Below are 25,983 nucleotides of genomic sequence, written 5' to 3' on the forward strand. Positions count from 1 at the left end.
AAATATTTCCATAAATACTTACAGAATACATCAAGAAACATCTTGTGCTAGATTTTGATATGCAGGAGTATGTGGGTTTGGGAACAGGTGGGGACTTAGAACTGGCAAAATGACAGTGTATTGGGAAGCCAGGTTGCCATTTAACATATGTTATTGCTCATTAGAGTAGTATTGACACTTTTTTTTCATTAACTTTGGGTCCATGAGTTTCCTGGGCTTCCTGGAACATGCCAGTGAAAACAAGGCAAATTTCACAGCAGCAATTTAAAGAGATGAAGCAATCCTAGGGAAATATGCCAGTAAATAGTCAGCACTCATGGCTGCTTTCTTATTTGCTTATGGGAAATGGTTTGCTCACATATTTTGTAGGTTTATCCAATACTTTGTAGATGTCATCTATGGTTTGGAAGTCTAATCTGCATTTTGGTGGTCTGATCTATCAGATCAGGATGGGTTTTGGCTATGCTGCCTTAGATTAGACCTCAGATAATGACCAGCAATGACGCCAGGAACAGTGGCAGCAATAACCTGCTGATCCTGTAGACCTGTGGCTGTACAGGAGAGAGGGCAGAATCAGAGAGGTGCAGCTCAAAGGAGACCATACCCAACACATAGGAGTTACAAGGAGGAGGAAAAGCTTCCTTGACAGGTCTGAACACTAGTGTCTCAGGTAGCTCAGGGTGTCATGTCAGCTGGTGGCAGATATTTGCAGCCTGCTGGAACAAAACTTACGGCCAGCTGGATTTGGTGGCCATGCTTTACCGCTGGCTGTCAAAGCCACTGCTGCCCACAGCTTCCTTGCCTCTGGATTGTTCCATGGCTCAGCTGGAGACATTTTCAGGATCTCCCAGTCAGTAGCCCACAAATCCATAAGATGGATGACTGGTGGTTTGTTTGTCAGGGCTGGCAATTATGTTAACTTTATCTTCAATGACACCAGTCAGAATGAGCAGGCACTTGAATTTATGGCTCTGGCTCGCTTCCCACAGGGACAGGATGTCATCAACTGCACACACATGGGAATTAAGAGACCCATAGATCACAGAGACATGTTCACCAACCACAAGGTCTTCCATTCCATCAATGTGCAATTGCACAAATATCCTTATGTAGGCGTGCAAAATATTCCCAGGCAGCTCCCATGATGCTTTCATCCTGTAGCATGCTCACCTCCTAAATGTCTTTGCATTGGAAGCATAGCTACTGGCTCACTGTTCAGAAACAAAGTATAATATGGACAAAAGAGCTCAATTCAAGAGGTGAGGTGAGAATGACTGCCCTTGACATCAAGACAGCATTTGCCTGTGTGTGGCATCAAGGAGCCTAAGGAAATCAATGGGAGCCAGGGAGAAACTCTCTGTTGGCTAGAGTCATACCTAGCACAAAGGAAGATGGTTGTGGTTGTTTGAGGTCAATTATCTCAGTCCCAAGACATTTATGCAGAAATTCCTCAAGGTAATTGTCGTAAGCCCAACCATCTTCAGCTGCTACATCACCTACCCTCCTGCATAAGGTCAAAAGTGTTCTGTGATGATTGCGCAATGTTCTGAACCATTCACAACCTCTCAGATACTGAATCAGTCCATGCCCACATGCAACAAGACCTGGACGACATTCAGGCTTGGACTGATTAGTGGCAAGCAACATTCGTATCATAAAAGTGCCAGGCAGTGACCATCTCCAACAAGAGAGAGTTTAAATATATTCCTTTGACATTCAATGGCATTACCATTACTGCACAGTTTCCACAATGTGCACCATCTACAAGATGCACTGTAGCAACTCGCCAATGCTCCTTCAACAGCATCTTTCAAGAGCATGACCTTTACCAACTAGAAGAACAAGGGCAGCAGACATATGGGAACACCATCATCTGCAAGTCCCCTTCTAAGTCATACACCATATGGACATGGAAATATATTGCCATTCCTTTACCATTGCTGGATCAGAAACCTGGAACTCACTCCCTAATAGCACAGTAGGTGTACTTACACCTCATGGATTGCAGTGATTCAAGAAGGTAGCTTAAGTCCAGCTCCTCAAGGGAAATTTGGAATGGGCAATAATTGCCAGCAATGCTCACATCCCATGAATAAAGTAAAAAAAAAATTGCTTAAAATGTTATTGATAACAACTCTCAGAAGCGCAACAACTTATATTTGTATAGCTCCTTTAATATAATAGAATGTCCCAAAGCACTTTATGAGAGCATTAAAAAGCAAAATTAGACACCGAGCCACATCAGGCAATATTAGGACAAATTGCCAAAAGCTTGGTCAGTGAAATAGTTTTAAGGAGCATCTTAAAGGAGGAAAGAGAAGTAGAGAGGCAAAGAGATTTAGGGAGTTAAATCTTATCACATTGCAGCTAAAGGCACAGCTACTTATGTTAATGGAAGTTGGGGATACTCAAGGAACCAGAATCATATGAGTGCAATAATCTTGGAGAATTGTGGGGCTGGAGGGGATTGCAGAAAACGGGAGAGGCGAGGCCATGGAAGATTCTAAAACAAGGATGAAAATTTTAAAATTGAAGAGAAATCAGAGAAATGAGACCCAGGAGCACTTCAATGACAAACAAATGTGTTACCAAAAAGTCATTGGCGTGCTGAAGATATGCTTCAGGCACTTTGAGAAGTCTGGAAGTGCTCTTCAGAACTTATCAGCCGGGGACTCCAGAATGCAAAAGCAAAATACCGCAGATGCTGGAAATCTGAAATAAAAACAAAAAAACTCTGGAAATGCTCAGTAGGTTAGGCAGCATCTGTGGTGAGAGAAACAGTTAATATTTTAGGTTCTGATGAAAGGCAATTAACCTGAAATGTTGCTATCTGAGCAGGCAAAGATGATCCTCCCCTTAAATTGGGTTAGGGGCATCTCACTAACTCTTCTACTAACTTTGGGATTTAAGGTAAATGTTACTTTAATAATTGATATATTTTTACTGTAACAATATTTAGATTAAAAACTGGATTCTCTACTAGAAAAAAAATGTATTTTCTATATTTTCCTAGAACTATTAATGTTGCAGTTGACTGTCTCACCACCTGTGGATTGCATGCTCAGCTCATTAATAATCTTCTATATAGTTTAGAATTTATATGTTCTCATCATTTTCTGTATCACTAACCCATGAACACACCTCTTTGTACTCTTTGGTGGATAGGTACATTACCGAGGAAAGATCCTTGGTCCCTTACAATATCAGGGATACAATAATCTGGCTAAATCTTGTTAAAAAAGTTATCTGGAGGATGGTAATATTCTAAGCCTGTTCCTTCCCTTTGGGGAGAGTTAGACCAGACCTTTTCCAATTCATTGTCTTTAGGATTTGGCTTTGTTAACCTTAAGTTGAGAGTGAACATCTGTGACAACACCTGATCTGGGGTTGTTCCAAAAAGGGGCTATTATTATAATCAACCATATATTTAGGTTCCACCAGCACACCACCTCACAGGCAGCTACGCACCAGTGCATCACCCAGGTGTTACAATCCCCATAGAAACCGATAACTTTTAAGAAGAAATTTGAACTTCCAGCTAATAGCTGAACGGAAGACACAACAAGATTTTACTTTTAAAGATGTTTACTGTAACAAACAGGCGGAAAGACCTATTGACTAAATACTAATTTTGTCGGCAACTTATTCTTTAATCTACAGAACAGAACTTTTAACACAACTGTAAAAATTCACTATCAGGGATGCATGCACTGTCCTTTAAGTAGACGTTCCATTCTCTCGGGACTAGTCCAAAATTATTCTTAGTCCCTGAGGGTTTACTTCTGATCTTTTCTTTTCCCAGTCTGGAAATTTTTAACTCTGGAATTATTTTTCACGGTGCGAGTTTTCCTGGAGAATTCTTCCTCTAGCTAAAGCTAGGCAAATCTTCCAGCCTCTTTTTAACTAGTCATGAATTTGGTCCTTCCAATCTGAGCATGAGTTTGCAACTGCATTCTTGCGTGGTGAACCACAGAAACCTTTGGCCTCTAGCTGCTCTCTCTCTCTTTCCCAGACTCTGGCAGATTAATCTTGTCTGTGAGTTTTCAGGGATTTCTTAAATACCCTTCCCCTCTCAAAAGCCCATCTCCATGGCAGTGTGAATCACATGGGCCTTGTATCCAGGTAGAAATGTTTATTATGACATCCCAACCCTCTTTTATCTTGGAATTAAATGGATAGTTTAAAGCACAACTGTTTACAACATGACATTCTCAAAACATTTCTGGGACTTTGGAAACTCAGGGCAGAATTTTCCATTCCCACTGGCGTCAGGCGTGTACTGCGGCATGAGTGGACAATATGGCAAGAAGGCCAAAAATCGGTTTCACGACATCATGAAATCAGTTTGCAGTCATCTGCTCTACCCGTCAATGGTGGGCTGTAATTCCCACCATCGGACATTGGGAACCTCATTGTAATCCATCATTATAAGCCCACCTCATCGGAATCATCTCCCCACGCTGGATCATCCACCCATGTTGGCGGGAAAACATGCCGGTACAGAACATGTCATGACAAGTGTGACGTGCAGAAGTCTGCACCTCCTGTCAGGGCCTTGCTACATTGTGTACAGCCAAGGAGCAAATGACGCTGGAGCCCGAAAGCAACAGGATCCTGGAGGAATGTCCCTCGTATGCTGGGTGGATTCTGATGGACAGGCCTCTGCTACAAAGCAGCTCATGAAAGGTGGAAAGTCACCGTTGAGGGTCTGCTCACAACGGACGATGGTCAAGGGGGGGTGAAGAGGAAGGTTCAGCTGTGTTTTGGAGATGAAGATGTACCAAGGGTGCTGGGAAAGGAAGGTCTGGGAGCGACTGGGATAGGAAGGTTTGTCGGGGGAGTGAGGTTGGGGAGGGGGCATGAAGGTGTCGGGAGGGTGAGGTTGACAATGGGGGGACAAAGGTGTCGGGGTGGGTGAGGTTGGGAAGGGGGGAACCAAAGATGTTGGTGGATTGAGGTTGTGGAGAAGGGAGTATAGGGGAGCAAACGGTATCAGGGCAGAAGACAGCAACTGAGGAGGTAGGTGTAAGGGGGGTAGGAAGGTATAAAGGAAGGAGTTCAGAGGGACGGAAGGAGGCCAGGGAGGGGAAGGAATCCAGGCGGAAGAAGGAACCCAGGATGGAAGGGGTCTGGAGAGGGGAAAGAGTCCACGGGGAATAAGGCTTCCGGGGGGAGCAAGGAGTCCAGAGAGCGGAAGGAGTAAGGACTAAGGGGGGAGGAGGAAGTAAGGGTGGAGGAAGGAGTCAGAGAGGGGGAAGGACTAAGGTGGTGGGGGGGGATGCGGGGTCCGGCAGGATGGGGGGGTGAGTCCAGTGTGGAGAAGGAGTTCCAAGACGGGAAGGAGTTCCAAGGGAGGAAGGTGTCTGGAGCTGGTGGGGGGATGTCCTAGTGAACGTGTAAGGGAGGGCTCTATCGAGCCCATGACTGCCTCCTGGGGAGCAAACTGAAGGTGGGCGTGGTATGAGGGAATGGTGAGAATGACTGAGCACAGAGTGAGGTGTAGAGTGGAGGGTGAGGGTGCGATGGTAGCGGTAGAAGAGACAACGAGGGTGGTTGGTGGGGAGTTGGAGACAGACACGGGCCCTGGGGGTGGGAAGGAGGAGGCCGGGGAGGTCAAGGTGGATGGGGGTGGGATTTTCGGGAAGGAAGGAAACGTGCACCTTAACCTCTACACCCCCGAAAGAAAAAAGTTGTGGCTAGTAGGTCATGGAGGGGAGGTGGAAAGTGTTGCCAGTGGCATTGACAGTGATGGGGGAAAGGAAATGGGTGAGTGGGGGAGGGGAAAGTATGGGGGAGCACAAGAAAAACTGTGGAACGGCCATGCTGGCTAAAGCGAAAGTGAAACGAGAGCCAGGTGGCCGAGAACAGGTGCTTCATGTGAGTGCAGTTAGTGGGTGTGGGGAGATGCGGGTCAGCTCAGATGGACAACTGAAAGCGAACCCCAGCAGGCAGCACTGAAAATGCTCAGGACAATGAGATGAGTGTGTGGCGGGAAGGATCCGTGTGTGTGGGAGAGAGCTTCTATGAGGCTCTGAAAGGTCCTGCCACATACACACTTCTCCCTCCAGAATCACTCGTGAGCTAACTGCGTGCAGCTGAACTGCTAGTATGGCACCATTACACATTATTCAGTGACAGTGAATATATTTTCAGATTGTAAAGTGACAAAATGTGTTCACCCGTGGAACCAACTATGATCAGATTTTCTTAATTTTTGAATGCCTTAGACTTCCAGGTGCTGCCCTGACATCTGCAGCAGGGGTGGAGACAGCCTGTACAATGGTTTGCCATATTGCCTCTGGTGGGTCCTCTGGAGATCCGATGCCTTGAGGGCCCTGGATTGCTTTGGCTGTCCTCCTGTGGGCCAGTTGTTCCCTCTGCGATGACAGAGGACAAGATTGAGGGGCTCACAGGCAAAGGGGACTCAGAGGGAGGAGGCAGCCTCTGAGATTCCCGAGTGGATGACTCCGGGATGTCCAGCTGCTGCTCCTCCTCCCCCTGGTGTCCGAGGGCCCCAGCTTGACTCCTTGAGGGAAACGAGCACCTGAGAGGACATCAAGGTGCCCCATTTCCCTCTCGTGTTGCCACTCCAGGAACTCACCCATGGCTCCCACGATGGAGTGCAGGTCTGTGCGCATCTCCACGTTCTGCTGGACCAGGATCTCCATGGAATCCGCCATCCTCCCCATGGAGACCTCTATACACGCACGTGTGGGCATCACTTCATCAGAGAGCAGGCAGACACAGCCCTCCGACTTGCATGCCACTCTGTCTTCCAACAGCTCTGCATGATGTTCCCCTGCCTTCAGCTGACTCTACACGATGAGTTGGAAGGCCGAATCCAGAGGCTCTTCATCTGACTCGGACCTCGTAGATTCCTCTTCCCCAAGATTCCTCTTTATGCTGGGGAGCTCGGCTGAACCTGCCCCCTCCTACTGCAGACACGAGTCCATGTGGTGACACCAAATTATGAACCTGAGCCTGCTCTAGATCTAGGTCCCACCAAGTCGGGTGTCTCTGTGCAAGTGGAGGGTGCGGGTTAGCACTGTGATAGGTCTTACAGGCTGCTTATTTCCAGCTCTTCAATGGAGGAGGTGTCCTCTGGTTGGAGCTGAGGACCTGGATGGAGCTGAGGGACTGGCTAGCTGAAGGCATTGGTCGCTTGGCAGAGCTCCCGGTGAACCAAAGTAGAGATAATTAGTGCATGGCAGCAGAATCAAAAGCAGGAGAGAGAGCACTCACAGTTGCATTGAGAGAGGGATGATGTGGTGCAGGATCCTCATGAGGTTGTTTGCTGCCGTCCTCACCATCACCACAGGCACGGTCCACATCCTCAGCAGTCAGCACAGTGGCCGCTCCTCAAAGTGAGTGAGGGGCCTAATGTGGGCCACTCTGCCCCCGTTCTGGGACCACTCCCTGCTGATGTGAGCAGGCTTCTCCTGCATGGAAACAGATGGAGAGAGTGTGAGCAGGATGCATGGCACTGCATGGAATGTTTGTGTGGTGAGCGAAGCCATGGATGAAGGCCCAAGCTCAAGAGGATATGAGCCTGAGGAAGATGTGAGGGTGTGTGTGAGAGTTAGATGGGTTGTCCCTTGAGGTGTGAGGTCCCTATGGATGTGTGATGAGTTTATGAGTGTGTGAGTTGAGAGTGATGAGAAGAGTGAGTTACCCTGGCAGAGCGGATGAGACCATTAATCCTGTTGTGGCACTGGGTGGCTGTCCTCTTTTGCAGGGCACTGGTGCTGACCACCACTGCCACCGCCTCCCATGCTGGATTCGTGATGTTGCTGCCCATCCTGCAGCCAGAGTGGGGGTAGAGGACATCACGGCAGGTCTCCACTGCGTCTGAAAGCCACTCGATGGACGCATTATTAAACTGGGGGCTGCAGTCTTCTTGCTTTTTTGGACCATGTCTTATTTGCAGCATCCTGGGCTGGAAGCACTGAAAGGTGTGCACACTTTAAATATGGCGCCAGCGTGATGAAGTGGCGAGGTGATGGCATGGCGGGTGAATGAGAGCCGCCCTCCATTGAATGGCATGTTTCCTGGGAATGCATAATTAATGAGATGGGATTGGGATGATACGGTGTGAAAAGCTGCCGTTGCGGCTGGCGGGTAAAACATTCTTTTTTTCCCACCCGCTACTGCACGTAGCAATTCCGCCCTCAGAGTCTAAAAACACAGGTAACTGCCATTTTCTCCGAATGTAAGTACCTTACACCTTCTCCCCAGTAAAAGAATCACAGGCCCCCTTTAATCTCAGCTTGCTGTCAGGCAGACTTCAGAACAGGTCATATGACCCCCCTTCTTTTTACCTTAAATTAAAGACACAGTTCCAAAACATAACAATTTTATAAACCTCATAATCGTAACACAGGTGACAGGTGCCATCTTTGTCGAGGCTGGACAAACACATCAGATTCACAAGTGATGGCCATCACAGGCTCAGAGGGCACTGGGTCAGGTGGTGCCCTTCAATGTCCCCCTGTAAGGTTCTCAGGCATTATCAGGTGGTCTGCTGCACTCTCCATAACATGGCCTCCAGAGAGGTGTAGGTCTTGACGAGGCCCTGGAAGGAGTGGAAGTGGACAGCTCATCGGGAGAGGAACAGGATTAGGCAGTAAAAGAGGGGAAGGATTTAGAGGCGCAGTGAGATAACATTGAGGTGCTGCTGCTGCATGATGAGGTGGAACCCTCCTGCCATCCTCCGGGAAGAGAACCTCCCTCCTCTCCGTCAAAGATGCCAGGCCTCGAACCTCCCAGTGTCGTGTTGGTTCCCTCTGGTGCAATGGTAGGCTTTGGCACAAACTCATTCCCTCAGGGCAACCAGCTGCCTCAATGATGGCTGCTTTGGGTGCTTCAAACCCGCCTTCATTTTTGGCCCATTGGCTTTAATTGGACATGAAACCCATCTTCATATCAATTAAGGTCTTGCTCCCATGAAAATCTAAACTTCAGCCTTTCCCACGAAGGTGGGTTTCTGACACAGACCTCCTGGTTCCTACCTGTGTGATGAAAATCTGGTCCTACCTATCTATCCTGTTGAGGCAGTTGTTGGATAATTTCAACATAGCTTTGGAGAAAAGATGTCCCAACTTACTAACTTGCAGTCGCTTGGTAGTACAGAACTTGATTATTTGCTGAAAAGAGAGACATGTTGCTGAAGCTTTTCATCTTGCACTCATCAGGACAAATGCAAGAATACCAAATTTCAAATGATCGCAACAATTTATGCTATAGGAGAAAAGGGTGCTGATTGGTTGGATAGTCGACTCTGATTGGTTAAGGCATTGGCATGAAGAAAGCAATGGGGAGCTCTGCAAGCTCCCAGGTAATTCAAAAAAGGCACAAAGCTTGAACACATTAGTTTTGTTTGCAGAGGATGGGTCCCTGCATATGAATGTATGTCACTTTAAGTAATCATAAATGGGCGGGCTGGTTGAGCACGGTCTGTACATGATGTACATTGTGGGGCTAGTACATATGTGGATTAATTCGATCACTCGCTCATTTGGATGTATGTACCAGGCATTGCACTGGCACTGAAATTCTTACATGATATTGCTCAATTGTGTGGTAGGCAAAATATCTTTTTGGACTAATGGCAGCATTCTGTTAGTGGAAAATACCACTTGCGTAGCAGCATGAAATGGCTTGCTTAACCCGCTGTTCAAATTTTCCAGGTATTTTGCCTTTCCAGCGTGAACCAGGTTCAAAAGTGGTGGTCTTTGATCATTTGACAAGTTTGCGCACTACACAGTGAATGATGATCTGATCAGGATAGCCATTGTCCCACAGGATACCTTTGATGCACTCTATTTCTGCATCAAGCTTGCAAGGTGAAAAAATGATTCGGGCTCTATTTGCAATATCACTGATAAGACCAATCTTATAGGGCCTGGAGCTATACAAATCCCCAATGTGTATTTTGACCAGTGAAGGTAGGCTTGCGGTAGACAATAAATGAGAACCCATTAGCTGATTACTCAAGTAGCGTATCAAGAAAAGGGAGCGCATTAGACTGCTCCATTTCAAAAGTGAATTTAAATGTAGGATGGAGCGTGGAATGTGTGGAAGGAAATCTGTACACACGGCTATAGATTCAAAGGTCACGAACGCATCATAAATATGCACGAGGTAGGAGGTTAGGGCCCATGCCATCAAAAACATGTTTCTCCTGAAAACCAACAAAAATGTTGGTGAGCGCTGGGCCTAGAGAGGATCCCATGGTTACATGATCAATTTGGGCATACATGGTGCCATTAAAACTGAACTCGACTGCACGAGTGGCTAAGTTCATAAGTTCAATTAATACAGATTCAGAAAATGGCAATGCGTCTATATTGCCATGATACATGCCATGGAAGTCATCAGCAAAATATGGAGGAATATGTTCAAGCCTTGCACCTCTTTTGAATTATCTGGGAGCTTGAGAAGCCTATTGTGCCTTGTTGCTTTCTCCATGGCAATGCCTCTGCCAATCAGAATCGACTTGCCAACTATTCAGAACCCTTTTCTCCTGCAGTATAAATTGTTGTGGGTGTTTGAAATTTGGCATTCTTCTGTTTGTCCTTACTAACTTGTTTGGGTTCTTAGAGGAAATAATTATACCAGTGGGTGATAGGAGTTCAGTAATAATATATGGCTAGATTTTCAGAACACTTTCAATAAAATATTAAATTGACCACTATGGAATAGTTTCCATAATTTGAATTTGTTGGTCAGCATGTGGATAGGAAACTAACTGAAAACTCATAGGGAGAGTTCAGGAGTGGATTTACATGGGGGCAGGTCATGAATGGAGTTCCATGAGACCCTGGCCCAGGTCTTCTACTCCAAATAGTGGCAAAAGCTGAGACATTTGCTGCTATTGAGGATCACAATGGCATCAGAGGTTCCAGAGAACTGATTTATGCTGGAACCAGGAGCTTTCAATGCCTAAGATATGACTCTGTGGGAACCCTTGCTGATGTTCCCTCGGGGCATGTAAACATGTAAACTTGGGCAGTTTGCCCTATAATTACGTTGTTTTTTACATTGATTTACTTAGGGCTGCTCCTTGCAGGTGTAAAGCCTGCTCAGGAGCCCAACTCTAAGTAAACCAGGTGGAGTGTCAAAGCACTCCAGCACCCATGACAACCTGACACAGTTCACTTGCCCCTGACACAGTTCACCCCCCCCCCGACACAGCTCACCCTCCCCTTGACACAATTACCCCAACACAGCTCAACCTCCCTGCCCCAACACTGCTCACACCCCCAGCACAGGTCAAAATTTGCACTCCCATATGCTGCTGACCATAAGATCTGGGCCTAAGATCTGTGACCATTGTTGTTTTAAAACTCTATTAATAATTTGGATGAGGACACTAATGGAACCATTCAAAAATGTGCAGGTGACAGAAGAATGCGTAGAGTTGACAATGTAGTTCAAATATATAGGTTTCAGGTTGATTTAAAGACATTAAAGGAATAGGACCATGTGTGGAAGATGTCCTTCAAGGTCTACAAATGCTGTGTTCTGCATTTGGACATGGGAGATTCTGTGCTAAAGTTACTGAGCAGAAAACAGACCTGAGGGATATCATGGACAAATATTGAAGATCTACAAGTAGTGTAAAGAGATTGATGCCAAAGCCAATAGAATTTTGGGTTATACTTCAGAGACAATACAATATTAAATTAAAAACATTATACGCGGGCTATACAAGGCCCTGTTGTATTGCGCCCAGTTTTGGTCCCCAATTATGACAGGAAATATTTGCAACTGAGAGAAGCTGCAGTCTCACAGCATTTTAGGGGCTGAAATTCTGCACCTGGCACATTGGACGGGCCAGCATATTTTCATGGATGGAAGGTGTATTTATATTTTACATTACGTTGCAAATCTCAAAATAGGATCATAATGCTTAACATTGCTGTGTATTAGCCCCACAATTTAAACTAAGAGCTGGAACTACAGTTCTTCAAATGGAAAACATATTTCTTTTAAGTTGCTGGAAAATATGTTGTAATTTACATATATGCTTAAATCTTTCTGGATGAACTTTACATAACTTTGTTATAAGTATCACCTGAAAAATATTGAACTTTTGAGACAATCTCTTACAAAGCTTTCTTTAGGATGTTATACAAGGTCACCCAGTGTACTGTATTCAATATATCACATAACTGTTTCTAAATATTCCTATTTTATCTGCCCTCTGGCCTGCACTACAGTTTATAAAGTCTCAGGAGGTTGTATGGTTGTTCAAATTTGTTTCCACAGAAGTTCTCCTGGAAAGAAGTAACTAGAACATTAAACATTTTATTACAGGAAATCACCTCTGTAGCTGAGAGATTAAAAGCCGAGGCTGATGAAATCCTGCTTATGGAAGACTTTACAAATAAAGAACAGATGGCATTTCAAAATGAGAAACTGAAGCTGATGTGTGAGGAGTTCTGGCTCCTTATGAAGGAACGAGCAATGTTGCTCCAAGAGGCTCATGAATTTTTTAACAGTGCAAATAAGGTTAGTTCCTGAGCCGCATCTGTGTTGATATTTTATTGCCAAATGTTCCATATATATTTATATGTATAGAAATCCATGTTCTTCTGTATAGCATATCTTGTCTAAGTGAGGATTTTCAGTGAGGATGGTTGACCTTGATTTGTTTTTCTCTCTTCAGGGTTGAAAAAGCGACAAAGTAACAGCTATAATTTTCATCTTCATAGCCCTGGAAAAAAATCAGTAATGCAATTAGCACTTTAGACATGACTAATGAAGCATTTCTGGGAGGGTTGAGGGAACTTGGGCATGATACGTTAGCACATTGTTCCTTTCACCTCTGTGGAAAAATACTATAAATTTCCATGAACCTTAAAGGGGTCAAGAGGTATTGTGGGCCAGAACCTCAACCTGCTATTTTAACATCACCATGCCCTCATCTTAAATTGTGGGATGGGATGGTTAAAATAAGTGTGGAATATTTCCCATTTCCATACAGACTCAGCCAACATGCCAGCCCCACACTTGCCACCTAAAATGCAGAGCAGCTGGTCACTGCTCCAAGAAGGAGCTTTAGGCCTTCATCAGGCTAAAGGTTGAGTTCAGCATTTTTCTTCTCAGAAGAAACATTCTTTTGCAGATTTTCATCTTTGGACCTTTTGTAGACTCACTTTGAATCCACACCTGTCTTAGCAGGCACGTGACCCTCTCAGGTATGCATTAGAAAGGATTCCCAGACCTTATTGGTTGGAATTTAAAGATTAAATCAGGACTTCCCAAGCTGTGGGTCGCAACCCCCAGTGGAGTCGTGAGGCACGATTTTGGGGTTGTGAGCTCTGAGCAATGGCTGCCGTGTAGCTTGAACTGATTTCTGACAATCCTTGCAGTTTTTTTTTGGTGAGCGTGGCCTAATGGACTACTGTCCGAGACCTAATGGCAGCTGGTGCAAAAAGCCTGTGAATAGGCAGGTCTTTGTGTTTTTTGGAGAAACTCAGTCTTTTCATCAACTCCCGCCACGAAGGAAATGGGGGACTGGTGGAGAGGAGGAGGGAAGGAGGGGAAGATGGGAGGTGAAGGAGGGGGAGATGAGGGGTGAGGAAGGGGAGATCAGGGTAAAGGAGGGGAAGGTGGGGAGATCAAGGAGGAGGTGGGGCATAGTCAAATCCTTCCCCTCCTGCGCAACCACTGAAACCTCCCCATGCCGCTCCCCCATTCAACAATTCTCATACCCCTCAAATTTTCACCCTAGGGGTCACATGAAATCTGAGACAATAAAATGGGGTCACACCAAGGAAGTTTGGGAAGCAATGACTTAAATGCGATGGAAACCCTGGCAAATCTGGGCCCCATACCGAATTCCGCACCCCTGCTTAGAACTACACTACACCCCACACCTTCCAAACTAACGGAGTTTCTAAGCTTTTTTTTCTCACTTCCCTGGAAACTTTACATGAAATTAGTTTGGGCAAACTTAACCCAGTTTGAAATTTTGTGCCCAGATCACAAAATTCCACCTATTGTTATAAATTAGCATTAACGTGGCAGACGCATCCACATGGATGGCTGGTGCAGGAAATCTTAACATCCAACCGGGACAGGAGGTTGGAATTAAGGAACATTTGAGCCAGTGTGATACCTGAGCTGGGAGTACTCATTTTTGATGCAAAGTGCCAAAAGTGGAAGAAAATTTCATTATATCTGCAAACCAGAACTCTACACAATGATCAACATGAAAAATATAACAAATGGTGCATTTCCATAAAAATATATTGCAGTAGCTGTCATGAAAAGCGAATAAACCTTAGAATGGATTGACAGGGGTTTTATTATGCATATATGTCCCATGTCGCAAGATTATTAACAAGAGGTTAAATATACTGTAGTAAGGATTTGCAAGTATTGGGAACTGTGAGGAGGATAATGGTAAACCTTAAGAAGACATGGAAAGGGTGGTGAACTGGGCAATCAAGTGGCAGATGAAATTTAATGCAGAAGAATGTGAAGTGATTCATTTTGGTAGGAAGAGGCAATATAACATACAGGATACAATTCTAAAGGGGGTACAGGAGCAGAGTTACTGGATTGTATATGTGTACAAATCATAAAGCACAAGGGATCCTAGGCTTTAGAAATGGGGGCAGAGAGTAGTACAAAAGCAAGGAAGTCATGATAAACCTGTATAAAACACTGGTTTGGCATTAACTAGAATATTGTGTCCAGCTCTGAGCACCACACTTTCAGAAGGATGTGAAGGCATTTAAGAGGGTACCAGAAAGATTCTCCAGAATGGTTTCAGGGATGAGGAATTTCAGTTACATGGATAGGCCCTCTCCTTGGAGAAGAAAAGATAAGAGGAGATTTGATAGAGGTGTTCAACAAATTGAGGGTTCTGGATAGAGTTGATAGGGAGAAACTGTTCCTGTTGTTGGAAGAACCCAGAAGCAGATGACACCTATTTAAGGTAATTGGCAAAAGGAGCAATGGTGACTGAGGGAAAGAAATTTCTATGCAGCGAGTGGTTAGGATCTGGAATGCACTACCTGAGACTGTGGTGCAACTCTTTCAGATCACAGTCAAATAAACTAAATTAACAAAATCGGGGACAAAGTAAAAGACAGCATCTTAAAGGGAAGACTGTGGTGCAGGCAGATTCAATTGAGGCTTTCAAAAGAGAATTGGATAATTATCTAATGAAAGATAATCAGGGCTATGATGAAAAGGTGGTGAGCAGGACTAGGTAAGTTGCTCTTGCAGAGAGCTGGCACAGACATGGCAGGCTGAATGGTCTCCTTCTGTGCTGTAACTATGCTATGATTCTGCATGCTAAAACAAGCAAAAATTGGATTGTGCTCCTCTACTGCCATCTTGTGGATTTCCATTATAATTATTCATTTAACAGATGTGTGTCATTGTGGTTTGCAACAACATAACAATGCACCCAGAAAAGTTCTGACTTGGAGTAATGCATGATTTTAAATGCAAAAATAAATCCTTAACACAGCCCAACTTGCAATATTACAATATTCTTGCAGATTAGAATGACCATTCAGCCAATTATATTTCATCCATCAAAAGAGCGGGCGGTTGCATATAATCATATTTAACCAATTCAAGGGCTCTTTTCTGCCTCACTGTACTAGAAGGTCAATTCTAAATGTTGATTCCTGTCTTCACGGAGAAGAATTTTCTGATATCTGTTCAAAAGTTATGATGGTTGATGTGGAGGTTACGGATACAGCATTTATTGTGAAGCCTCAGAAGTAGTGGCAAATCTGCACTTCTTGGCACATGTGGTTTCTATGTTTGTCAACCTTTGTTAAGTCAGGGGATTGGAACCTCACTGGAAAGGCAGAATATATTGCTCAGCCCCTTATCACCCCTCAGAAGCTGTTGTCCCAGCAGCGTCTGCAGCTGAGGAATTCCATATTTTTCCGGGGACACATAGAGTTCTTAGCCAGACCATGTCAGGAATGAAGTGTGTGTAACTGAGTCATCTGCGACCTCCATCCAAGCTTGAAGCAAGGCTTTGACAGGACCATGTGTATGGACTTGTTTATGCCAAGGGATGTGCAGCCATTTCTCTTCCCTGTAGGTTGGTCTGGAGGGAGTGTGCCAGATGTGGTGGTACTTCCAAGGTGACATTCGTTGAGGCTGAAGAAATCAAGAGATCTTGCAGGGGCCTCACTCTGGCTGAAATCAGGTCTCACAGGCATGCCTGGCACATCGCTCCATCACCCTGGCATCTGCAGCTGGAGCTACACCATGCATCACCTCAGGGTCCACTGATTCTTCCCCTTCATCATCGTCTGAAGATGATTCCTGCTCCTCCATCTCCCCGTCTGGCAATTCCTCACCTCTTTGCTGAGCCAGGTTATGTAGGATGCAGCAGATCACAATGATCCAAGAGAGTCTCTGTGGTGCGTACTGCAGCACTCCACCTGAGCAGGCAACACAACGGAACCTCATCTTCAGCAGTCCAATGGTCTGTTTATTGCTTCCCTTGTTGAGGCATCAGACGCTTTGTACCTCTCCTCTGCTGGGCTCTGTGGGTTCTGCACAGGTTTTCTCAGGATATCCCCTGCCCCCAGGAGCCAACTCTGCAGTTGTACAGGGGAAGCATACAGCTGTGGCACACGAGAGTGACTGAGGATGGACGAGTCATGAGAGCTCCCTGGGAACGAGCACACATCTGCAGGATTTGTTTTCAGTGGTCACAAATCAGCTGCACATTAATGGAATGAAATCCCTTTCAGTTTATGGACGCTGCTGGCTGTTTCCAGGGAGCTCTCAGGGCCACACGTGTGCAATCAATTGCCCCCTTGTACTTGGGAAAATCCAGCTATGGAGCCAAATCCAACAGCTCTGGCTGCCTGGTTCTCAGGGTCAGTGGTGAATCACCCAAAATCATCGGCCCTTTTGAACATGGACTTGGTGAACTCTCCTATGGATCTGTGTGTGGCTGACTGGGAAACGCCCCGCATGTTCCCCCATGGAGCCCTGGAATGACCAGGCGGTGTAGAAATTCAAGGCCATGGTGACTTTTAAAGCGAGTGGACAGGATTGTGTCCCATTCCACGGGGCTGTAGGTCTTCCTACAGGAGCTGTCATGGGTCAGTGACTGACTGCTGTGACACCCTCAGCAGTCTTTGACATTGTCTCTCTGACAATTGCAGGTATTTACTCCGCATGTGGTATATTTGGTTACATGCCATGGGTCAGTGTCACTACTGACCCCTGGTTGCCAGCTTCCTGAGCTGCCTGAGCCTCTGTTGCCAACCCTAGTTGTCCTTCTGGCCATGGCTGCACCTGACCCTCTGCCAGTTCCTCTCCTCCTCTGCCACAGTATCAGAAAGCACTGGGTGCATGAGACCCTTCCTGTCTGCCTGAAGTGAACTGCGAATCTGGTCAGCATAATCTGTTTGGCCTTCCTGCCCAACTTAAGGACTGTGGACCAATGGGGATCCCTCTGCAGTGCGTTGACCACACCCTGGTCTCCATCCACACCACAGTAGCCAACTCCTACCTCTTGCTGCTGCCGCAATTATGTGTTCGGACACTCCCACTATGGTACTAGAGCTGCAGGTCATCATTCTGCACCTTTCCTCAGTCACCTTCGACCTTCCTTTATTCACCCTCAACCGTCCCGCTAACACCCTTGCCCTGCCTTTGGTGACCCTTGAACCACTCACCATCACCCTTAATAAACTGTATGTGAGCGCAGAGCTTCCCCACGTCACCATCCAGCTGCCGTCGCCTCCTCCCCTCACCCCGGGACCTTTGACTTGCCAACCCTCATCGTTGACTCTCCCTCTATCACCCTTGACCTGCTCTTGGTTACCCTCGACTCTTCCAACCTCATCACTGACTTGCCCTCAATCACCCTTGATCTCCCCTATATCATGCTTGATCTGCCTTCGGCAGAGATTGACTTTCTCTGTGTCGTCCAGCTTCTTCCCTCTATTCCCCAAGACGCTTATTAGGGCCACCATGACCTGACTTCCCTTCCGTGGACAGCCATTCCCCAACCAGCCTGGACAACATCCCCCCTCTCTTTCCGTGGACGGCCACGTCCCAAGTTTCCTGGACAGCTGCCACTCTCCCTTCTACAAGAAGAGCAGCTCCTATCCATTCCAAATCCACCAGGATTTCCACACGCCGCTTTTGACCAGTTTTGAATCTGAAGGCATGTGGTGTATTCATGAGTATGCACGACGTGCTAAAGCATTAAAAATAGGTTCCTGCTGCTTGCTGTTGTTACCGTGCTCCACCTTTAATCAGGCACCAACTTAAGCCCAAACTATCATTCTGCCACCGGAAGCTGACATTCCGCCTCCTGCACAATGAAGTGCCTCATTTCCCGCTTCTGGGAACACCACTAGATTCTTCCCAATGCCTTGCGCACTATAATACCAGAGGTATGAGGAAAACTGAAAATAAAATAATGGGAGGAATTGATTGTATTTAATATAAATTAAAGAAAATGGTAATAGAGAAATAATGGGACTGAAGATTGACAGATCTCAAAGACCTAATGGGTTTCTACCCCAGGGTATTAAATGAAGTAGGTAAGGAAATTGCAGATGCTTTAGTCACAATCTTAGTCACAAAGGGAAATGTCCCTTTGATATGGAAAATTGCCAATGTTGCTTCATTAGTTAAGAAAAATGAGAGTCGGAAAACAGCCTTCTCCAAATCTATTAGTCTGATATCTATTGTGATGAAGTTATTTGAATCTGTTATTAGAGACAAAGTGACTGAGTGCTGCAGCAAATATGAATTGATAAGTCAGCAAGGATTGGTAAAGGGTACATCATATCTACCCATTCTAATTGAAATTTTTGAGGTGGTTACACCTCAAGTAGAAGACACCTATTCATGGATAGAGACATACCATCTTATGGTAGATAAAGGAGTATAATATGGACTTAGAAAGAGAAGAGTCCACCCCGTTTTATGAATGGTAAATCATGTTTGACACATCTATTAGAGCTTTTTTGAGGATGTAACTGGCATTGTGAATAAGGGGGAACCAGTAGATGCAATAGATTTTGACTTGCAAAAGGTATTCAATTGGTGCTATGTAAATTGTTACACAAGATTAGGATTCTTGAGGGTAATATATTAGCTTGGATTGTGGATTGACTTATTATAGGCTGAACCAATCAAATGGCCAAGGGTGGTCTAGAAGATGAGTTTGTAGAATGTTTTTGTGACAGATTCCTGGAGCAATGCATTGTGGAACCAATTAGGGAGAAAGCCATTTTAGATCTAGTATTGTGTAATCAGGCAGTAATTTCACAGTAGAAGATCCTCTGGGAACTAGTGATCACTAGACAAAAAGGGAAAAAGATAGAAAATGAGATTAAACTGGCCAGGAATATAAAAACACATTGCAAGAGCTTTTACAGGTATATAAAAAGAAAGAAAGTAGCTCAAGTAAACGTTGGTCCCTTAGCAGCAGAGGCAGGAGAAATTAATATGGGGAATGTGGAAGTGGTAGAGACACTGAACAAAAAATTTGTGTCTGTCCTCACAGTAGAAGACACAAGTTGCATACCAGAATGATAGGTAACCTTGGTACTAAAAAAGAATGAGGAAATTAAGGCAATGAAGCAAAAGTACGGGAAAAACTTAGGGCAGAAATCTACGCCTCACGGGCGGGCGCACGCCCAACCCCAACAGGTGTAAAATATCACGAGAAGACATCGGGTGAGTGTCCCAACATTATCCCACACGCATGCAATCTTCAGGTCAGTGAGCGCACGCGTGAGTTTTGGAGCCGCGCCCACCATCAATAAAATGGCCACTTAAGGCTATTAAAAACTCAATTGATCCCGATTTTACTTTGCCCGTGCGATTTCGTGCTTGTCACACGGGCAAAATGGGCAGGCAGGCAGCCCATATTTTGCAAAACCTCATCCAACAGCGGGATAAAAGGGTCAGCAGCATTGCCAGTGTGAGTAGTGAGGAGTTTAGGAGATAGTTTGCTGATGGTTACTTATTTGAACTTGACAGATACACTTCTGTTCTGAGCTTCATTCTTAGCATTTCTAGGCTTCATTTCAGGACTCATTGGTGTACCCAAGGCCCCAGGAGGATTTTGACCGTGTGGAGCCTTCCAGGTATGAGACAGCCTTCTGTTACCCTGGTAATGGGGATTGTGGTCTCCACTGGTGGCACCTCCTCTGAGGAGGAAGAGAGGGGCAGAAGGGAGAGGAGGCTGGGTGTCCCAATGCAGCTTCCAGGGGAGTGACCACCTGGAGCAGAGACGCAGGCACAAGGGGCGCAGGGCCAGCAGAAAGTCCAAGGCAGAAGTGGCTGCAGAAGATGCCACTACTCTGCTGCCAGGGTTTACAGGCAGCGATGCACCTATCTCAATATGTCCGATGTGCAATGCTGAAGGAAGCTCTGCCTCTCTAGGGAGACTGTGTCACATTTGTCAGATGATAGGCTCTGAGATCAGCTCCGACTGTGTGGGTGGACACCCCATGCCAGTGGCTCTGAAGGTCACAGTGGTCCTCACCTTCTATGCCTCCGGCTCTTTCCGGTTCAGTGGGGGATCTGTGTGGAGTTTACCAATCAGCTGCCCACAGTTGCATCAAGCTAGTGACAAAAGCTCTGTTCAGGTGGGTACTGACCTTTATTCATTTCCGTACGGACAAGCACAGCCAGACAGAGTGAACCAGAGGCTTCGCAGTGATTGCTGGCTTCCCCCGTGTCCAGGGTGCCATCGACTGCACACATGTGGCCATCAAGGCGCCAGCAGGTGAGCCCGGTGCCTTCGTCAACAGGAAGGGATTCCACTCCATGAACGTGCAAATAGTGTGTGATCACAGGACACAGGTTCTGCAAGTCTGTGCAAGGTACCCAGGCAGCTCCCATGATGCTTATATCTTGAGATGCCGAGACTCTTCAGTCCTCCAGCCCGGTTGCTGGGCGACAAGGGCTATCCCTTGAAAAGGTGGCTTATGACACCTCTCTGCCACCCAAGAACAGAGGCAGAGCAGTGTTACAATGGTAGTCATCCCTCTACAAGGGCAGTGATAGAGAGGACTATAGGTCTTCTGAAGATCCGCTTGTGATGCCTGGATCGTTCAGGGGGAGCACTACAATACTCCCCAGAGAGGGTGTCACTGATAGTGGTTGCATGCTGCTCTTTCCACAATCTGGCACTGGCAAGGGGGGACCCACTGAAGGAAAAGGATCTTGATGCAGCTGCACGGGGCGCAGTGGATGAATCCAGTAGTGAGTCAGAAGAGGAGCATGGTGAGGGCATGGAAGCAGCCTTCTTTATCCTTCAGAGAGGCAGGGACACCAAGGATGCCTTGATCCAATGCTCTTTTGGCTAGGCTGCCAAAGATCTGCTTCCACCTCTTTCCAGAGCTGCAGCATCCATCCCGGATGTCTGAAATGACCCTTTCATTTGAACCCAAAGTCCACTCAGTGCCTGTGCAATAAAGTTTAGAGCCACTCACGTCCAGCATTACACACTGGCGTAACCTGCACCAAAAAAAAAGTGAAGCATACTCAGGCCATTACGACAAAAGCAAAATTTATATAATTTTTACACTCAAAACAAATGAACATTACCATCTCTGGTGTTCATGGCTACACCAGTAAATGTAAACAAAACATTACACAACAGAAGATCACCCGTGACCAGCCCCTCTTGTGCTTACGGTGCCTTAAACTGATGTTTACGAGCGCTACGTCTTGGTGCTCCCCCTGCCCACCTCACTGGCAGCGGCATTGGAGGCAGCTGCTGACTCTGCTGTCTTGATGGCCTTGATGACCTTGGCAGTTGTTCTCTGGCCAGCGGAGCCTGTGCTGGCCCTGCCTGGGAGGGAGTGGCCAGTGCCACAGCTGGCATCTCCTCAGTCATCGCAGCCTCATTAGATGCCACGGTCACTTGCGGAGGGGCGGAGGAGCTGCTGCTGTCATCCATAGCACCCTGAGAGGAGCCTGCAGAGACAACAAGCAGCTCATGCGCCAATGTAAGGTCGCCCTTGACCTCCCTACTCACTATTGATGGATGGGCACCGAGCTGGGATACTGGGTGCCTCGTCCAACTCCCACACTAGCACTGACCACCTGAGGTCAGTGCCTGTGTGAGGGCTTGCAGGTCCGAACGCAACCACAGGAACGCCTGATTTGTCCCTGGAGCTGCCTCTCCATGAGAGTCGCCACTCTCTCAATGGAGGAGGCAGTGCGTTCGGTGATGAGGGTCACCACAGTGCGTATGCTCTGCATGGACTCCTCTACAGCAGAGACCATGGCTCACATACCCTCATGGATCTCCACCAGATCCTCCCACACATCCTGCTGGACATCCAGCATCTGCCACTAATGGACGATACTGGAGACTCATCACCTGCCTTCGACTCAGCATTGTCCCAGTCTCCAGCAGTCCTTTGACTGCCAGCGCCCTGGGCACTCTCTGCGACTGCCTGCACCTCAAGAGAGTGTGAAGTGGCCTCACCGCTGTGCTCCGACATTCTAGCCAAATGTCTAACGCCCACCGAGGTGCTGGTATCTGCGCTGGTGCCTGATTCAGAGTGCGAGTGTGACATAGGTGCATCTGAAGCCTGGCGGTCCTCTGGTGTCAGGGGTGGCTCTTTGGGGTCCTGCATTTAAGTGTGTGCTGGTGAATCTAAGGGAGAACAAGGACATGTCATTAGTTAAAGTCAGCACACTGTCACTGTGCATGCCAGGCACCCTGGTGACACCATGGAGATCTGCATCATGGTGCCATTGTCTTTCAGTGATCAATGGGGACTCCAGTTTTCAATGAAGAGGCTACACAAGAATGTTTATACCATCTGAAACTCTCAGCTTTTTACACTGCACTATTACCTTCATCTGACTCCCCAGCCTGTCCACGACCGGCTGACCGAGGTGCGTGGCCCCTCTCCAGCTCCAAGGTGCCCTGCTCAAATCTCATAAGGATTAGGAGGTTAGCTGGGCCTCCGCCTCTCCGCGACCTCTCAATGTTGTTATGGCTCATCCTCTCCTGAAAGGACAGAGGAGCATTAATTAGTCCATTCTCTACCTGCAGCAACATTGCAGCCTGGCCAACTCCACCTGAGGAACACCTTGGAGGGCACATCTGAGTCATGGCCCTCAAATCACAAGGCACTCAGTCCAAGCAACCAGGGCTCACCCCCTTGGCCAGCTCCGGCATCATTGACAGTTGGCACTCAGACTCTAACACCCCTGAACTCCACAGGGGGATGGCCAGCCCTTAACCCTTCCCCACACTGATCTATGCCAACATGGTACTCACCTTTCCCGAGTGCAGCAGGTCGTTGAACCTTTTGTGGCACTGCACCCATGTGTGCCGCACAATGTCGTGACTGCTGACCTGGGCTGCCACCTCCTCCCAAGCATTTTTCATCAGGTGCGGTGGCCTCCTCTTTCCATCTCTGGGGATGAGGGTTACCCTCCTGGCAGCCACATCCTTCAGGATGACCGCGAGGCATTCGTCCAAAAACTGGGGAGCCAAGTGCCCACCCAACCTGCCCCCCTGCCTGGCGGCTGCAGCCGCAGTTGAGACCATGGCACGCAGAAGATATGTTCTTTCCTGGCAGCCTTCAAGGAGCTGCCTGTGCCGTTTTTAAACCACCCGCTGGGTCACCATTGGACCCGGGACTCGGCAGGCCCTGCTTCTGCCCGGCGCTTCCCAACCTTTGGGAAGGCGCGTTTCATGTTGGGCGGGCCTTAATTGACCAGCCAGCCTGAAATTGCGGTCAGGGGCAATTTCGTTTCCATTTCTCGACCAGTCCTGGTCCCGCCAATTGCAGCCGCCCACCGTAGAATATAAAAGAATGAGCGGTGATCTCATTGAAACATGCAGGTAGAGTGAGCAATTAAGAAAGGAAACGGTATGTTAGCCTTTTTAACAAAGAGATTGGAGTTGAAGAAGGAAGATGTCATACAGCAAAAGAGGGAGGTTGAGTATAATGGGCCTATATACTCTGGAGTTCAGAAAAATGAGTGTCAAAGTAGATGCTGCTATGAACAGGGGAGGTGAGAAACTGAAACCTCCAATTCCCTTCCCTTCCATCTGTAATCAGCGTGGTTTATTTTTGCTAAGGTAAATGTGTGTGTTTCTAAACCTCTGTTCCTGTGTGGTCAATTTTAAATGTGCCAGCAGCAGACTTTTGTGGGTTTAAATAAAGAAAATTATTTATTCACACACTAACCCCAAAATATCTAAATGCTACATCAGTCACACACCACAAAGTCAAGAAAGATACAATGAAAGAAGGTAGTGCATTTCTACATGTAGTAAACCAAAGGAATAGTTAACAGCCCATTTGTCTTTGTGAGTCCAGTCAACAAGGAGGCTTTTCCCACTCTTGAATTGCAGTTCCAATAAATTCAGGTAGCTGGGATTGGATATTAGAATTCTGCAGGATTCCTTCAATGAGCAGAATGTTCAGCGGGCATGAAGTCAGGCACTTGTGGTTGTGGTATTTCTTCACAGGTGAACTTGGAATCAGGCTGGGAAGCTTTTTAAAAAACTTTTAAGCCTCTCAGATCTTAAAAGCAAAGGTGGCATAGCCTTTCTTTGCAGCTGTTATCTTGGCCGTGTTACTCTATGGACTGCATCACAGCCCCACCGCCACCACCTTCACCACCCCTGCTTCCCTGTATCTTGCTTCACTTGCCCCAGCAAGACTGTTATGGTGATGTTGTGGCTCTTATCACCAAATCACATCTTCAGCTGACTCCTTCTGACACTTTGAGCATCTCACATTGTTTCATGCCTCTCATCGTATCATTTAAATTCCTCATTCTCTAGCACTCCCCAAAATATAAGAATTGATTCACAGATATCTTCTCTGCCTTCCTCCCTCAGCTTTTGCACTGAACAACCTCTCATCCTCAGTGATTTCAACCTCCATCTCAACTCATCACTCAGCTCTCTGTCCACTGAGTTCACTGTCCTCTTATCCTTCCTTAATTTCCCTCTCCATGGAAACTTCTCAACCCATATTCATTGCAGCCTTGACCTTCCCTTCACTATTCAATCACAGGCCATCTCTGATCTTCCTTGTACCGCTGCCCATTTACATCCCCCTTTTATAGTCCGACATCTATCTCCTTTTGTGTCTGCCCCTAGAAAAATACAGTCCCCTCTTTCACTTGCAACTGCATTTTCAAAATCCCAATTGCCTACCCTTTGGTTCTCCACAAGCTTTTTTTAAAAAAATTATTGGGATGTGGGTGTCACTGGCTCGGCCAGCACTTATTGCCCATCCCAAATTGCCCTTGTTCAGAGGGCATTTAAGAGTCAACCACATGTAGGCGAGACCAGGTAAGGACAGCAGATTTCCTTCCCTAAAGGACATTAATGAACCAGATGGGTTTTTACAACAATCAACAATTGTTTCATGGCCATCATTAGACTTTTAATTACAGATTTTTATTGAGTTCAAATTCCACCATCTGCCCTGGTGGGATTCAAACCCAGGTCCCCAGAACATTACCCTGGGTCTCTGGATTACTAGTCCAGCAACAATACCACTACACCATTTCTGAAACTACTTCAACCACACTCTCCCCTTTGCTTTTGGTATGCTAGTCCCCAGTAAAACCATTTCTCTCTCTCACCCTGGCCATTCCCACTGATGTGGCTTTCAGAGAAGATTTTCCTGAAATTGTCACAGGTGGGAACAGAAAATTCAGGAAGGCCTCAGCCACATCTCTCCCCTCCATTAGCTCACTGAGCCAAACTTCCTCTAATGCTCCCTGCCCTAGCCCTGAACTCAGATCGCTCTCTAGTTTCTTGCTTATCTCCTCTTGTGCCCTCTAATTGTAATAGATGTAAATCCAATGTTAGAAGGAAAAAGTCTGGCAGGCCTTACATAGACTACAACATAATTTCCCAATTGGAATTAAATCTTACCTTTAAAATTCATGAGGTCAGATATATCCTAGTCTGGAAAAAACTCAGTGGTCAGGCAGCATCCGTGGAGAGAGAAACATAGT

General features: G+C 46.5%; 1 protein-coding gene across 1 annotated transcript in view; it reads left to right on the top strand.

The window, feature by feature from the left end:
• Nucleotides 1-25,983, top strand: part of ttn.2 (titin, tandem duplicate 2) — a 694,778-nt gene that overhangs the window by 58,547 nt on the left and 610,248 nt on the right. The window contains exon 7 of the mRNA XM_078552010.1: nt 12,319-12,513. Coding sequence (XP_078408136.1) covers nt 12,319-12,513 — 195 coding nt within the window. The remainder of the gene's footprint in view (nt 1-12,318; nt 12,514-25,983) is intronic.

This window comes from Cetorhinus maximus, chromosome 11 (assembly GCF_964194155.1).
Source record: "Cetorhinus maximus chromosome 11, sCetMax3.hap1.1, whole genome shotgun sequence".
Classification (NCBI taxonomy): domain Eukaryota; kingdom Metazoa; phylum Chordata; class Chondrichthyes; order Lamniformes; family Cetorhinidae; genus Cetorhinus; species Cetorhinus maximus.